This window comes from Carcharodon carcharias, chromosome 16, assembly GCF_017639515.1.
Source record: "Carcharodon carcharias isolate sCarCar2 chromosome 16, sCarCar2.pri, whole genome shotgun sequence".
NCBI lineage: Eukaryota > Metazoa > Chordata > Chondrichthyes > Lamniformes > Lamnidae > Carcharodon > Carcharodon carcharias.
In genome coordinates, this window is record NC_054482.1 from 55,955,783 (window position 1) to 55,973,241 (window position 17,459).

At 45.3% G+C, this 17,459-nt stretch overlaps 1 protein-coding gene across 1 annotated transcript; it reads right to left on the reverse strand.

The window, feature by feature from the left end:
* Window positions 1–1,956: 1,956 nt before the first annotated feature.
* On the reverse strand, window positions 1,957–2,287 carry LOC121289202 (40S ribosomal protein S27-like). Its single transcript, XM_041208397.1, has one exon. The coding sequence runs from the start codon at window positions 2,251–2,253 to the stop codon at window positions 1,999–2,001; it is 255 nt and encodes an 84-aa protein (XP_041064331.1). The 5' UTR covers window positions 2,254–2,287; the 3' UTR covers window positions 1,957–1,998.
* Window positions 2,288–17,459: the final 15,172 nt, after the last annotated feature.

A 17,459-nucleotide genomic window follows, 5' to 3' on the forward strand; every position in this document is an offset into this window, starting at 1 on the left:
GAATGGCAGTATGATCCTGGCTGATTGAACGCTCCAATGCCTATTACCCACATTATCCCCATAACCATTCACATTACTGTTGATCAGAAAGCGATCAATCTCTACCTTAAACATTCTCAATGACTGAGCTTCCATGGCCCTCTGGGGTAGAGAATTCCAAAGATTCACAACCCTCTAAGTAAAGAAATTTTTCTTCATCTCGGTCCTAAGTGGCTTCCCCTTATTTTGAATTGTGTCCCCTGGTTCTAGACTCCCCAATGAGGGGAAACATCTTACCTGCATTTACCCTGTCTATCCCTTTAAATATTTTGTAGGTTTCAGCGAGATCACCTCTCATTTTCAAAACTCTAGGGAATACAGGCCCAGTTTCCCATCTGGAATTCCTCATCGATCTCATGATCAGAGGATTGACTAGTTTGTTGTGGCTCCCTTTCCTCCAGAGCAGCCTGTCTCTGAAGCAATAGGTTGTGCAGATCACAGCACACAATAACCATCAGCGACACTCTGGATGGGGGTACTGCAGTGCTCCTTCTGATCTATCCAGGCAGCAGAAACTCATCTTTGGGAGCCCAACTGTCTGCTCTACAATGACTCTGGTTGTGCTGTGGCCATCGTTGTACCTCCTCTCTGCATCTGTCCTAGGAACCCTCATTGGCGTCAAGAGCCATTTCTTCGAAGGATAACCCTTGTCACCCAGCAGCCATCTATCCAGGGCATCAGACCCTTTAACCATGCCTGGCACCTGAGAGTTCCTGAGAACATAGGAGTCGTAGCTTCTGCCCAGGTATCTAGCACAGACCTGCATAATTCTCCAATGTTTGTCACATACTAATTGCACATTACAGAGTGATAGCTCTTCTTGTTTATAAATGTGGACGGCTGGCCTGCTAGAGTCTTTATGGTGATGTGTGTCATGTATTGTTCCCTGAACCCTAGGGAAACCTGCCATTGCCACAAACTGTCTGGCTCATTCAAGTTGACGTCAGGACTCAATGGAGAATGCAATATACTGACCTGCCCTTCGGAATGTTGCATCGGTGAAGACCTTTATGCAGTAGTGGGCAGCAGGCTGCGTTATTCCACTGAGGTCTCCATGTGCAACCTGAAAGCACCCAGTAGTAAAAAAATTCAGCACCACAGTGACCTTCACGGCAACTGGCATCGGATGCAGTTAGAAGCAATGTCCCCAGCCAGCACCTCACATGGAGAGGTTACTGTGGTGCTTGACAGCCTGAGGCTCCTCCAGCACTGTGTCTCAGACATTTGAAGATAATGCATTCTCATCGTGTATACCTGACTGGGAGGATAAGGCCTTGTCCCATGCCTCCGTGGTTGAGGTATCCTGCCCTCAGCAGCCCATTACTCCTGTACCCTCAAGCACCTCCATTGCCTCCAGTCCCTGACCATCTGGCCTTCTCCCTCTCCTTCTCAACCAGTTCTCCTCCTCCTCTCCTCCTAACTGGAGAACGTGTGTCCCACAGAAACCACTATCCCGCTGTTGATCACAGCATAAAGGCTGCAGTGCAGGTGAGGCACTAGGAACACAAGTCTGATTGAAACACCTATAGATGGCCCACATTCCAAGAATAATTACTCACCCAATTCACAGCAGGCTGGACTGCAGAAGTCAAACACTGAACCCAACTGTAGCTTTTAAACCCACCTGGGCATGTAACCATGGGATAAAACAAGTTTCCCACCTGGCATTGTCCCACACTCTGACTGTATTTTTTTTTTAATACGTTATGTCATTTTATTTGACAGTTCTAACAAATAACTCAATACCAGCAAGAGGGTCCAAAAACAATAAACAAAAAACAAAAGCTCATCCAGCAGATGAGCAAGACTTCAGGTCACTGACACCCTCCCTCCTTCCCCCAGTTCCATCTCTCCCATACTGCCATCCGATCCCAAGGAAGCAAATCAGTGTCCCTCAGCCAGACTCCAGAAGCCCGGCTGTGTGCAGTCTCATTCATCCTCAAATGCCAACTTTCATTTTTAGTGCTGCTTTCTTCTGAAGGAACAGCCTTCTGTTAACCTGGCCTTTCCTCCGGTGGGCTGGCAGAGTACGGTGGAGCATCCGACACACAGCACTACAGTGTGTGCATGGCTGAACACAGTAGTGATTTTGTAGCAACCAGGGCACTTGACATCCATGAAGTAGGAGTTGGGACTTTGCACCAGACGCTTCTTCTTGTGTTTCCTCATCTCCTCCTCGGGAGATGGATGCAACAAATCTTTTGCCAGAGGCATCTTTAGCGTGGACTCGCTAGCGTGGAAAAGCACTCTGACTGTATTATTGCACTGTATATTCAGCACATATTATTAGTCAAATTGACTGCTAATGAGCTCACGTACCCACTAATTGATTATTTGCATATGGTGGGCAGGCTCCCAATTCCTTGGGCTGCATACTGACTGCATTTCTGGCATGATGGCTATCGCTTATTTTGAAATAAATTATCGCCATTTTCTGATTCATTCCTCAGGGCAATGCCTTGACCAACCAGAGCCAAGCTGCCTGGTTTAAATTTCAAACAATGCTTGGCAGCAAACTGTCAGTCTCAATTAAGTGGTGCATTCTCTATGGCAATGCAACTACCAGTCAGTATCCACTTGCCAACCAATTAACACTCTCTCATACAGTATATAGTTGTTGCTTCCCATAACATTGGTATTCTGTGATTGTCCTGATGAGTGCAGGATGAAAAGTTTTGAGTAAGCGTTTTTTTTCAGCAATACTCAAGAATTAGTATTAGTTCCTCTTAGAGAGAGTTCAATGTGGGGAAAAGGTTATCCGTCTGAAAGAAAAAAACTTGAATATTTTCTCAATGATAGGATACTAGGAGTAGTGAGAGAATGGATTTAGGCATCCAGTACACAAATCACTAAAAGCTAGTGCACAGATACAAAAATTAATCAGAAAGTTTGATGTGTTACGACTGAGATGGGACGAGTGTGCAAATTATCAAGCCCCACTACTCGGCAGGCTGTACCGTTAATTTAAATGTTTTATTTTCTCACCAAAATGGCCAATTGTTTACCTATACTTCTAGTACCCAGAAGAAAAGAGACTCTGACCAGAACTCTTTTTAAAAACTCAGAATGATTAATTTATTGTAAAACAAAAGTCCTTTTAAACAAGTTTTTAAACTGGTTGACACATATTTTATAATCTGGAAGTATAACTAACTAACCCTTTTAAACGTCCCCAGCACACACAAAGACTCACAACCACAGACAAACAAAAGACGCACAGGTAGTCTCTGCCGAGTCAAGCAGATCAGAAAAAACTTTCTTAAAAAGAAAAAAAATTAAAGTTCACAGATGTTCGATACTGTGGGTCTTAGGTTCTCTGGGGTGAAGATGTGCCTCTAGGCCCAGTAGATGTTGGGAATGATGCTTCAGCGTGGAGGTGAGTATAGCTGGACCAATTCTTCCTGTCTCAGCTAGCAAGTCCAAAATTATGCAGACAAACTATATTTAGATGAGGATTATCTGACTACAGTTCGAGAACCACACACAGTTTCACAAAGCAGAGAGGGAAAGACAGCGAGCTCGTCAGGGTAGACTTCTGTTCTCAGCCTTTCCCCAACAAGACCGCAAGAAAAACTATAGGTTCAAACTTGAGGTTTGCCTCTGGCATTTGATTGTCTTTTTGTCTTCCAGCTTTTCATTAATTAAAGTCCTTTGCAGTTCAAAACAAACAATTCCTTCTCAAATACAATATAACTCAGGTGATTGCTTGGAAGAGGCCTGCTTATTGACAGTTCTAAGGTAAACTTGTGATCCTTTAAAAAAAAAACTCAGCCAGCCTCCAATGTCCAAATAATGCATCGTCCTTCCATATTTTAAAAAATAAAATCCAGCTTAGAGAGATATGATTCTAACAGGTGGGATGCCAGCCTTTACTTGAAGAGGTTTGGAATACAAAGGGAAGGAAGTTATGCTTCAGTTGGCCAGACCCTATCTGAAGTACTGCATTCAGTTTAGGCCAAGAGGCCAATATATGAGGTCCCCTCCCTCACCTCTATTGCCAGTCAATTAATGACTGCATCAGTGCCACTTAATGCTTTTGTTTGAACAGGAAACTGCCATTGACCTTGCTTTAAATTTCCACTCCTCATTTGTCTTCACTTGGTCTTTCTCCGATTCACTTCCTCACCTTCTCTATCTCCATCTCTAGGGATGTCAATCAATATCTACTGTAAGTGCACAGCTATCTTGATTGCACTTCCTTCCATCCTGCTTACTCTAAGAATTTTATTTCATTCTCCCAGTTCTCTATCTCCAGCACATCTTCCACACCAATATTTTTGTACGTCTTCAGCCAAGGATTCATTTCCAACATGGTTGACATTCCTTCAGATGAAACAGTGATTTCATTGTACATGTTTGAAGTTAGTATATTGTATTAACTACTCACAAGGCAGTACTCTATATATTGGGGGTTATATTGGGTGATCGCTTTGCTGAACACTTCTGTTTGGTCTGCAAGCATGACCCTGAGCTTCCAGTCTTTCCTCCCCTCCTCCTTCTTGACCTCTGTACTTGTATAAAACCTGTTATATTTGTAATATTTGCCAGTTCGGGCACAAGGTTAAAATGTTAATCCTGATTTACTCTCTCTCGCTGCTGCCTGATCTGCTGAGGATTTCCATCATTTCATGTTACTGTTTCCTGGAAGATATTTTGGTCTTGGTAGGGATACAGTGCAGATTTACTAAAATAATATTGGGGCTTAAAGGGTTAAATTCTGAGGACAGCTTACATCGACTTGTTTGTACTCATTTGACTTTACCATGCAAACATGCAAAATAGAAGCAGAAGTTGGCCATTTGGCCCCTTGAGCCTGCTCCACCATTCAATAAAATCATAGCTAATCTGCTTGTGTTTTGAATTCCACATTCCCATCTACCCCCAGTAACCTTTGATTCCCTTGCCTAACAAGGATTTATCCACCTGAGCATGAGAAATATTCGATGACCTCGCCTCCACTGCCTTCTGAGGCAGAGAGCTCTAAAGTTGCACAACTATCTGAGAGAAACCCATTTCTCCTTATCTCTGTCCTAAAAGGGCGACTCCTGATTTTAAAACAGTGCCCCTTAGTTCTGGACTCACTCACAAGAGGAAACATCCCTTCCATGTCTACCTTTTCAAGACCATTCAGTATCATATATTTCAATCAAGTCACCCCTCATTCTTCTAAACTCCAGGGAAACAAGCCCACTCTGTGCAACCTTCCCTCATCAGACAACCCACTCATTCCAGGTATCAACCTAGTAAACCCTCTGAACCACCTCCAATGCATTTACATCCTTCTTTAAATAAGGAGACCTAAACTGCACACAGTATTCAAGATGTGGTCTCACTAATGCATTGTATAGCTGAAGCATAACATCCTTACTTACATAAAAACGGAAAACGTTGGAAAAACTCAACAGCTCTGACAGCATCTGTGGCGAGAGAAACAGAGTTAACGTTTGGAGTCTCTATGACCTTTCTTCAGAGCTAAAGTGAAGTAGAAATGTTATGAAATTTATACTGTTTGAGGGGGGCAGAGCAGGTGAAGCTGGATAGAAGGCCTGTGATAGGTAGGGGCTAAGGAACATTGAGTCCTTTGCTGAAATCCAGTGTTATGCGCACCATATGAACACACTTGATCTCTCCCTCCAGCAGCACAGACTCATCCACCTCAAAGCTGTCCTTGTCCCCAGTTTCATTTTATTCTTCGCCTTAACAAGAAACTTTGTCTCTTCCTTTCAGGCCCATCCAGGACCTTCAGCTCCTTTCTGTCCCTCTGACCCCATCCCTTCTTCTAACCCCAGCCCTTGCCGTGTATTCACCATACCCTCTGACCTTCCCCTCTCATGCTGAACGTTCAGTGCTCAGCAAAGGACTCAGTTTCATAACCTTATGCCCTCACCTCAATGAATTCTGGCCTCAGCACGATGCTGAACTATTCTTCCGCTGTCTTCGTCTCTGTGCTCGCTTCTTTGGGCAGGAGTCCTCCCCCCATTCAATGGATCCATTCACCCACCTCCAGTATTCTCCCTCTATCTGGACCACTCCCTCAGGCCTCTTACCTGGCTCTTGATCTTTTCATTGAGGACTGTCGGCATGACATCGGCCATCTCAATATCTCTGCTCCTCTCACCCACTCTAACCTGTATCCTTCTGAACTTGCTGCATTCTATTCTCTTAGGTCCAACCATGACTTTGTTATAAAACTTGCCGACAAAGGTGGTGCTGTTGTTGTCTGGCGTACTGACCTCTACCTTGCGGAGGCTGAGCGCCAACTCTCAGGCACTTCTTCCTACCTCCCCCTGGACCATGACCCCACCACCGAATATCAAGCCATTGTTTCCAGGACTGCCACTCACCTCATCTCCTCTGGAGATTTTCCCTCCACAGCTTCTAAGCTCATAGTCTCCCAACCTCAAGCAGCCCGCTTCTACCTCCTCCTCAAAATCCACAAACAGGACCGTCCGGGTAGACCAATCGTGTCAGCCTGTTCCTGCCCCATGGAACTCATTTCTTCCTATCTTGACTCCCCTTGTCCAGTCTCTTCCCACCTACATCTGTGACTCCTCTGATGCCCTACATCATATCAACAATTTCCAGTTCCCTGGCCCCAACTGCTTCCTCTTCACCATGGACGTCCAATCCCTCTGCGCCTCCATCCCCCATCAGGATGATCTGAGGGGTCTCCGCTTCGTCCTCGAACAGAGGCCCAAATAATCCCCATCCACCACCACTCTCCATCTGGCTGAACTTGTTCTCTCACTGAACAATTTCTCCTTAAACTTGCCTCACTTTCTCCAAATAAAAGGTGTGGCTATGGGTGTCCGCATGGGTCCCAGTGGTGCCTATCTCTTTATGGGGTATGTGGAGCATTCCTTGTTCCAGTCCTACTCAGGCCCCCTCCCACAACTCTTTTTTGGTACACCGATGACTGTTTCGGTGCCGCTTCATGCTCTCATCTGGACCTGGAAAAATTTATCAATTTAGCTTCCAATTTCCACTCCTCCATCACTTTCACATGGTCCATCACTGACACTTCCCTTCCCTTCCTTGACCTGTCAGTCTCCATTTCTGGTGACTGTCCACCAATATTCATTAGAAGCCCACTGACTCCCACAGCTACCTTGACTACAGCTCCTCACACCCTGCTTCCTGGAAGGACTCCATCCCATTCTCTCAGTTCCTTTACCTCGGTTGCATCTGTTCTGATGATGCCACTTTCCAAAATGGCGCTTCTGACATCTCTTCCTTCTTCCTTGACTGAGGTTTCCCCGGCACTGTGGTTGATAGGGCCCTCACCCATGTCCGACCAATCTCCCACATCTCTGCCCCGCACACCTTCCCCTCCCTCCCAGAACCATGAAAAGTCACCCTTGTCCTCACTTTTCACCTCACCAGCCTCCGCATTCAAAGGATCATTTCCGCTAACTCCAGCATGATGCCACCACCAAATACATCTTCCCCTCACCCCCACCGTCAGCATTCCATAGGGGCCGTTCCCTCCAGGATACCCTGATCCACTCCTCCATTACATCCCCTTCCCATGGCACCTTCCCATGCAGTTGCAGAAGGTGCAACACCTGCCCCTTTACCTCCTCTCTCCTCAGCATCCAAGGGCCCGAACACTCCTTTCAGGTGAAGCAGCGCTTCACTTGCACTTCCTTCAATTTGGTCAATTGCATTCCCTGCTCCCAATGTGGCCTCCTCCACATTGGGGAGACCAAATGCAGAGTGGGTGATCACTTTGCGAAACACCCTTGGCTCGTCTACAAGCATAACCCCGACCTTCCTGTCGCTTGCCATTTCAACACACCATCCTGCTCTCATGCCCATATGTCCGTCCTTGGCCTGCTGCAATGTTCCAGTGAAGCCCAAGGCAAACTAGAGAAACAGCACCTCATCTTCCGATTAGGCACTTTACAGCTTTCCGGACTTAACATTGAGTTCAACAATTTTTTATCTACTTATTTTCATTTTTATTCATTCATTCATTCATTCATTGTTTTATCCCCTTTTTATCTCCTTTTATTCCCTTTTCCATCCTTTTTGCCCAACCACCGCCCCCTCCCCCCACCCCACCCCCCAAATGGCCATCTGTTACTTGTGCCATGTTGATCTTTCACAGAGTGCATACCCTTGTTCTGCTATTAACACATTCTGCTTTCTTACCTTTATGTCACTATCAACATCTCTTTTAGTCCTTACCATTACCATTAACATTGCCTTTGCCTTTTTGGCCATGACACCTTTGTCAATCTCTCCTTAGCTTGGCCTTCTTTCCAGCTTCACCTGCTCCAACCCCCTTAAACGGTATAAATTTCATCACATTTCTACTTCTCTTTAGCTCTGAAGAAAGGTCATACAGACTTGAAATGTTAACTCTGTTTCTGTCTCCACAGATGCTGTGAGACCTGCTGAGCTTTTCCAGCTTTTCCCATTTTTATTTCAGATTTCCAGCATCTGCAGAATATTGCTTTTATCCTTACTTTTATGTTCAACTCCTCTCGTAATAAAGATAGCATTCCATTAGCCTTCTTAATTACTTGCTGTACCTACATACTAACTTTTTGTGACTCATGCATTAAATCCCTAAATCCCTCTGCACTTCGGAATTCTGCAGCCGCTCTCTGTTTAAGTAATACTCTGCTTTTTTATTCTTCCAAAGTGAACAACTTCACATTTTCCCGCAATATACCCCATTTCAGATCTTCGCCCACTCACTCAACCTATCTATATCTGTCTGCAACCTCCTTATGTCCTCTTCACCACATACTTTCCTATCTATCTTTGTGTCATCTGCAAACTTAGCTGCCATGCCTTTGCTCCCCTCATCTAAGTAATTGATATAAAGTGTAAAAAATTGAGGCCCTAGCACAGAGCCCTGTGGGACTCCACTCATCACAACATGCCAGATTGAGATATGAACTATTCAAGATATTTTAAATTATTAAGGAATTTGATAGTCTAGATACAGAGGAACCATTTCCTCTGATGGAGGTTTCCAGAACAAGGGAGCATAATCTTAAGATTGGAGCAAAGTGATCTGGAAATTAAATAAAGGATATATTTTATCACACAAAAGGATAAAATATAAAATGTATTCCCTTAAAAGGCACTGAATGCTGGGTCAATTGAAATTTTAAAAATTGAGATCAATAATTTTTTTGTTAGGCAGCACCTGCGAGGGGTATGGATCAAAGATGGATGAATGGAGTTGATGGGCAGAATTTTACGCCAGTGGGATTTTACTGTCCTGAAGAAGTCAATGGAGATCAGAATGGCTTGCCACATTTTATAGTCCCGTCCTCGCTGAAACGGAGCTGTAAAATTCCGTCTATGATCTAATTGCATGGCAGAATATCTTGAGGGGTTGAATGACCTACTTTTCTTCATGGGCAGAATTTTACGCCTCATGGGCCGGCTCACGCCTGATCCAAAAGGACACGACATAGTGCGAGATGACTTCGGTGAGTGTCCTGACGTTATCCCATGTGAGAGCAATCTTCAGGTTGGCAGACACATGCAGGTGTCGGAGCCGCGCCAGCCAACAATTAAAAGGCCATTAAAAAGGCAATTGTTTGCGATTTTACGTTGCCTGCGTGATTTCACGCTCATTGCACGGGCTAGCAAGGCAGACCACCTTTAACGAAACCTCACCCAAGCAAACAGCCAGCAGCAGTGCCATTGTGAGTAGTGCGGAGTTTAGGAGATGGTTTGCTGCTGGTTGCTTATTTGAACTTGACAGCTTCATCTCTGTACTGAGCTTCTGTCTTATGATTTCTAGGCTTCATTACAGGGCTCATTGTTGTCTCCAAAGCCCCAGGAGAATTTTGACCACGTGGACCCTTCCAGGTATCAGACAATCTTCTGTTACCCTGGTAATGGGGATTGTACTCTCCACTGTTGGCACCTCCAGCATTCGATACTGGTGTGCCCTACACCTATAAAACAAATGAAGCATACTCAAGCCATTAAGACAAAAGCAAAATTTATGTCATTTTGACACTCACATCAAATGAACAGAACTATATCTGGTGTTAACGGCCACACCAGTAAACATATTAACAAAACATAGCAGAGCAGAAGATCACCCATGAACAGTCCCTTTTGTGTTCATTGTGCCTTAAACTTATGTTTGCGAGTGCTGCGTCTTGTTGTCTAGCTCCCCCCACCCACTTCATTGGCAGCAGCATTGAAGGCAGTCTGCTGACTGTGCTGTCCTGTTGGCCTTGATGACCTTGGCAGTCGTCCCCTGGCCAGTGAAGCCTGTGCTGGACCTGCCTGGGAGACCGTGGCCAGTCATCTCCCCAGTCATCACAGCCTCATCAGATGCCACAGTCACAAGCAGAAGGGCTGAGGAGCTGCTGCCATCATCCAGAGCACCCTGAGGGGAGCCCGCAGAAACGACAAGCAGCTCAAGCACCAACATGAAGTCGCTCTGGGCTTCCCTGCTCACCATTGAAGGACGGGCATCTAGCTGGGAAACTGGGTGCCTCATCCATCTCCCACACTGGCACTGACCACCTGAGGTCACTGCCTGTGTGGAAGCTTGCAGGTCCGAGCACAACACCAGGAGCCCCTGATTCTGTCCCTGAGTTGACTCTCCATGAGAGTCGCCACTCTCTCAATGGAGGAGGCAATGCGCTCAGCCATGAGGGTCAATACAGTGCTCCTGCTCCGCATGGACTCCTTCACAACAGAGACCATGGCACATAGAACCTCATGGGTCTCTGCCAGATCTTCCCACATATCCTGCTGGACACCCAGCATCTGCCGCCTAATGGACAACTCCAGAGGCTCATCATCTGCCTTCGATTCAGCACCGTCCTGGTCCCCAGGTGTCCTCCAACTGCCAACGCCCTGGGCACTCTTTGCCTCTGCCTGGTCCTCAAGCGAGTGTGTAGAGCCCTCACCGCTGTGTACCAACATTCTAGCCGACGATCTAATGCCCACTGAGGTGCTGATATCTGCACTGGTGCCTGCTTTAGGGAGTGGGTGTGATGCAGTTGCATCTAAAGCTCCATTGTTCTCTGGCATCAAGGGTGGCTCTACATTCGAGTGCCTGCTGGAGAATCTAATGGAGAACAATGACATGTCATTAGTTTAAGTCATCAAGCCAGCACTGTGCACACCAGGCACCTTGGTGAGACAATGGAGATCTGCATCATGGGCGCCATCATCTTTCAATGATGAATGAGAACTCCAGGTTTGAGCTCCCATTAATAATGAGACTACACAAGAATGTTTGAATAGTCCGACACTCTCGCCACTGTGCATTACACTCGTACCTTTGTAAGAGACCCCTGCCTGTACACAACAGGCTGACCGAGGTGGTTGGTGGCTTTGCCGCTCCAAAGCATACATTTCATACCTCGTCAAGATTAGAAGGTTTGCAGGGCCTCTGCCTGTCCTTGGTCTCTCGATGGCGTTATGGGTCCTCTTTTCCTGAAAGGACAGAGGAGCATTGATTAGTCCACTCTCTACCTGGAGTGCCTTTGCAGCCTGGCCAACCCAACCTGAGGACAACCTTGCAAGGCACATCCAAATCATGGCCCTCGAGCCGCAAGGCACTCAGTCTAAGCAGCCAGTGCTCATCCCCTTGGCCAGCTCTAGCATCATTGACAGTTGGCACTCAGGCTCTAACACCCCTGAGCTCCACGGGGGGAAGGCCAGCCCTTAACACTTCTCCACATTGAACCATGCCAATTCGGTACTCACCCTTGCCAAGCGCAGCAGGTCATTGAACCTTTTGCAGCATTGCACCCATGTGCGTCACACAACATCGTCACCACTGACCTCGGCTGCCACCTCCTTTTTGGGTCTGCTGCGGCGGCCTCCTCCTGCCATTCCTGGGTACGAGAGTGTATCATCCTACACCAGCCTCCTCCACGAGAAGCAGGGGGGGCTGGGTGCCCATCCGTCCCTCTAGCCTGACGTTTCCTGCCGCTGGTGAGGCCATTGTTCTAGTCTCCAGAGCGACTCCAAAGATTCTCCCCTGGCAGCCTTCAGAGAGCTGCCTTTGGCAGTTTTAAAGTGCCCACCATTGGGCCCGGCGCCCAACAGGCTCCCACCCCTGCCTTCCCCTTCCCAACCATTCAGAAGACGCGCTTCATGCTGGGCGGACCTTAATTGGCCATCCAGCGTGAAATTGCATTTACAATGCAATCACGGCTGGGAACAGATTCCACATCTACTCCCGCTCCTGTCAATTTCGCAAACACCAAATGTGAAATTCAGGCCCATATGTTGCAATTTCAGCCATTCTTTTTGGTTCTATTGTTGAAATCAGGTCCTTTCCGGACAGTGGAATTGTTACTCAAGTGCCCTCATGGTATATAAAAATAAAATACTGCACATACTGAAAATCTGAAATAAAATGTTCTGTTTTTATTACCTTATGGGTATACTTGAAAAGGGTCCTAGCAGAACCTTTGATCTGATTGGAGTTCAGTTTGGTTGCAATGCATGAGTTCTTGAAGGAAATCATGAGCCAGGTGAGCCTAAGTACCCAATCTATCACTTTCTGTGCTTGGACAAAAAGTGAGGGGTTAGAAGATTATCGAAAGATAAAAGCATCACGACAGTTGCCAGGAAAGGTGACACATATCTAAATGATGTACTGTTGGTGATGTATTTTTTTATTCATTCATGGGATGTGGATGCTGCTGGCTGGGCCAGCATTTATTACCCATCCCTAATTGTCCTTAAGAAGGTGATGGTGAGCTGCCTTCTTGAACCGCTGCAGTTCATGTGGTGTAGGTACACCCACAGTGCAGTTAGGGAGGGAGTTCCAGGATTTTGAGCCAGCAACAGTGAAGGAACGGCAATATATTTCAAAGACAGGATGGTGAATGGTTGGAAGGGGAACTTCCAGATGCTGGTTTTCCCATGTATCTGCTGCCTTTGTCCTTCTAAATGGTTGCAGTCATGGGTTTGGAAAGTGCTGCCTAAGGGGGCTTGGTTAGTTCCTACTTGTAGATGGTACACACTGCTGTCACAGTGCGTCAGTAATGAAGGGAGTGAATGTTTGTGGATGTGGTGCCAATCAAGAAGGCTTTGTTCTGGATGGTGTCAAGCTTCTTGAGTGTTGTGGGAGCTGCACTCATCCAGGCAAGTGGGCAGTATTCCATCACACTCCTGACTTGTGCCTTGTAGATGGTGGACAGGCTTTAGGGAGTCAGGAGGTGAGTTACTCGCAACAGGATTCCTATCCTCTGACCTGCTCTTGTAGCCATAGTATTTATGTGGCTAGGCCAGTTCAATTTCCGGTCCATGTTAACACCCAGAATGTTGATAGTGGGAGATTGAGCGATGGTAATGCATTAAATGTCAAGGGGTGATGGTTAAATTCTCTCTTGTTGCAGATGGTCATTGCCTGGCAAAAATGTTACTTGCCATTTGTCAGCCTAAGCCTGGATATTGTCCAGGTTTTGTTGCATTTGGACGTGGACTGTTTCAGTATCTGAGGAGTTGCGAATGGTGCTGAACGTTGTACAATCATCAGCACACACCAGATGATAGCGTGATAGTCCTTAGAATTTACGTGGTCGTTTGAAGGAGCTTGCAAGGCATCATGGTTAAAGTCATTGAGGACTTGGGCTTGGAGGAAGCCTGAAATCTGTGTCAGCTCCAGAGACCTATCCTGCTTCTTTCTGGTTATCGATAGAAAAAATGATAAAAGTGTTTGCTGCAGCGAAGATGACATATGTCTTGCTTTGCAAGCATGAACTTCAGATTGACTAATGTTACTGATATCCCTTGTGTAGCAATAGAAGCTAGAGAAAATAAAATTCAAGGCTGCAGTGACTTTTACTGTAACTAGCAATGCTGTTTTAGTTATGATAATTGGCTACAGGTCTTGTCGCAGGAAGGAAATCAGGAAACAAAGCCTTCCTATGCACTGTTCTTCAGAAAACTGCGGGCCTAGCACCTTGGCCTTACGCACATTGATGGGAGGGTAAGGGTTGCCCTCTTGCAACTTTGTTTACCCCTTCTTCTTCTGTACAACAAAACTTCAATACCTAATTCAAATGAAACATTTCCTAAAACTTTCCAAGGCTTAGCTAAAAGCATAATGTTGGAAATGGCTATTTCCCAACTTATATCACTTGAGACAGATTGAGCAACTGGCAGTAGCAACAGGAAAAGAGGAGAAAAGTCTGAACTGTGTCATTTGATCCCAATTTTCAGGTAATATTTCAGCCTCCACCTGATCTGACTGGAGCTTGTAGTATAAAGGATACATCAGTCAGTTATGTATTAGACTCACTCCTCTCTCTCTCTCTCTTGGTCGAGAGAGGTTGGAATTATGTCCGTTAGCAACATGCATACCCTGTAACCTGTTTATATGTAGTACTAATAAACAGTGTTAAGCAGATGCCAGAGTATCTCTACAATCTGCCTACTAATCAATTCTGACACCTAGAGTTCAAGATAAAAGGACCCATCCCAGAACATGGTAGCAGCAGTGGAAACGTCGATGTATAAAACACATAGATGTTATTGAAGGAACTACAGCATGAAGAAAATATTGAAAGCAGCTCGCAAAATCCAGTAGAAGGAGGAGGCACAGTGATCCCTCTCTTTCCCCTGCCTGTTTGATTGCCTCGAAGGCCCACATAGAGGGCAGCAGTGTGAATTATGGAAATGCTATTTTCTCCGGTAACCAGCAGCGTCAGGTCTTCACGAAGAGGAGCCAAACATTCAAGTTAGTTCCTTTCTTTATGCAGCAGATCCAGTAGCAGTTGATGTTCTCCTAAGGCAGGTGCAGGAATCCACCACAGACTTTGAGTCCATTCTTAAAGCCTTTGACATTTATTTTAGCCTGTAGCAAAACAGTAATTGAACGAGCCTGTTATAACCAGTGGTAGCAATGATCTGGGAAATCGATTGAATTATTTCTAACCAACCTATATTGCCTAGCTAGCTGTTGCAGATACGGAGTGCTGAAGGACGAGATAATCCATAATCACATAGTCATTGTCCGGATGAAAAACTCTCTGACTATCTACAGACCAAAGATGACCTCACTTTGGATCAGGCTATCCAGTATGCAAGGCAGGCGGGCTTAGAGAATTTAATAGGGCTATAATTCGGTGCAATTCCTAGGCTTCACATGACTCTGTTGACTGAGTAGGCCCATGGGCCAGCCACAAGAAAGCCTCCCGAATCAAGGGCAGGAATCCCCAAGCCGGCAGCCATTTTGAAATGCTTGTGTTGTGGCATGAAAACCCAGCATAGATGCCAGGACTGCTCAGCAGTGGGTACAGAGTGCTTGCATTGTAGCAAAACTGGACATTTCAAGTGTTTCTGCAAATCCAACTGTTTTAATCAAAGTTGAAGGCCCGAAAGTATTTATGAAACACAATCCATCCAAGAAATGGAAAGTCAAGACATACAAAATTAGAGTTCCTAGGGGAAGTTGATTGTATTAGTCTGGAGAATTGGTCAGTTACAGTGCAAGTTCAAGGCTTCAATACCTCCTTTAAAGTTGATAGTGACACTCTGTTAACATATTAATAGATGATCACGACAGGCATTAACCAATGACCCTTCATCCATCAGATCTCAAATTACAAGGTCCAGGTGGCAAATACCTTCCAATTAAAGGTAGGATTATTGCTCCTTTTAATTACAAGGGGCAGCAGATCATTGAGTCTCTATGTTCTTCACAATCAACGTAAATCCTTATTGAGTAGTGATGTTGGAATACTTCTTGGAATCCTGGGAAAAACCAGATGATGCTCACCATTTGAATGACTCACTGTCTTTCAAGCAACAATATTCAACTTTTTATTTAGAAGCAGTGGAAATTCAGCATTCAGAAGCTGAGGAAATTTATACACTCAGCAGTAAGTTCCTTTCTTTCACAGAGACACCATCCACTAGACCCCGGGCAGAGAAGAAAGCTATGAATCTCTCAGTTCTTCATGAAGTAAGGCCAGAGGTGGAGGATACAGAAGGCAGTCCAGTGGATGGTGGCCATCCCCATGAAGACCTGCTGGACCTGAATTGGCTGTTCCTAGAAAGTGATGAGGAAGAATCCCTTGTGCACTGAGTAACCTCTTGGAGGTTGAGGTCCTAGAGGATGATTTGTCATTCCAGTTGGTGCAGGCACCATTAGTAAAAAGTTCATGGTATAGAGAGTGTCGTGAACTGCAAGGGTGATGGTGTGGAACTTCAAGAGGACATGGACAAGTTGGTGGGGTAGGCAGATAGGTGGCAGATGAAGTTCAATGCGGAGAAGTGTGAGGTGATGCATTTTGGTAGGCAGAACATAGACAATTTAAAATAAGGGGTGAAATTTTGAAGGGGGCGCAGGAGCAGAAAGACTTGGGTGTATATGTGCATAGATCATTGAAGGTGGCAGGACAGGTGGAGAGAGCAGTTAATAAAGCATATAATATCCTGGGCTTTATTAATAGGAGCATAGAGTACAAGAGCAAGGAGGTTATGCTGAATTTATATAAGACACTCGTTAGACCTCAGCTGGAATATTGTGCACAGTTCTGGGCACCATATTATAGGAAGGATGTGAATGCATTGGAGAGAATGCAGAAGAGGCTTACAAGAAAGGTTCCAGGGATGAGAAGCTTCAGCTATGAGGATAAATTGGAAAGATTGGGACTGTTCTCCTTGGAGAGAAGAAGATTAAGAGGAGATTTGATAGAGGTGTTCAAAATTATGAGGGGCTGAACAGAGTAGATAGGGAGAAGCTGTTCCTGCTCGTAAAAGGATCAAGAACGAGAGGGCGTAGGTTTAAAGTGATTTGCAAAAGAAGCAAATGTGACGTGAGAAAAAACTTTTTCACACAATGAATGGTTCAGGTCTAGAATGCAGTGCCTGGAAATGTTGTGGAGGCAAGTTTATTCGAGGCTTTCAAAATGGCCTTATATGATTATTTGAATAGAAACAATATGCAAGAACACAGGGAAAAGGCAGGGCAATTGCACTAGGTCATAATGCTCATTTGGAGAGCTGGTGCAGACATGATGGGCCAATTGGCCTGCTGTGTGTTAAAATTTTGTCTTTCTGTGATTCTGTGATGGGGGTTAACATATTGGCATGGATAAAAGATTGGCTGGCTAACAGGAAACAGAGAAGGCGTAAATGGGTCTTTTTCAGGTTGGTAAGATGTAACGAATGGTGTTCTACAGTGATCAATTCTGAGACCTCAACTGCTTACAATTAATATAAATGACTTGGATGAAGGGATGGATGGGATGGTTAGCAAATTTGCTGATGACACAAAGATAGGTAGGAAAGTATGTTGTTAAGAGGACATAAGGAGGTCAAAAAAAGATATAGATTGCTTAAGTGGGTGGGCAAGTATCTGGCAAATGGAGTATAATGTGGGAAAACGTGAAATTGTCCATTTTGCCAGGAAGAATAAAAGAGATGCATGTTATCTAAATGGTGAGAGATTGTAGAGCTCA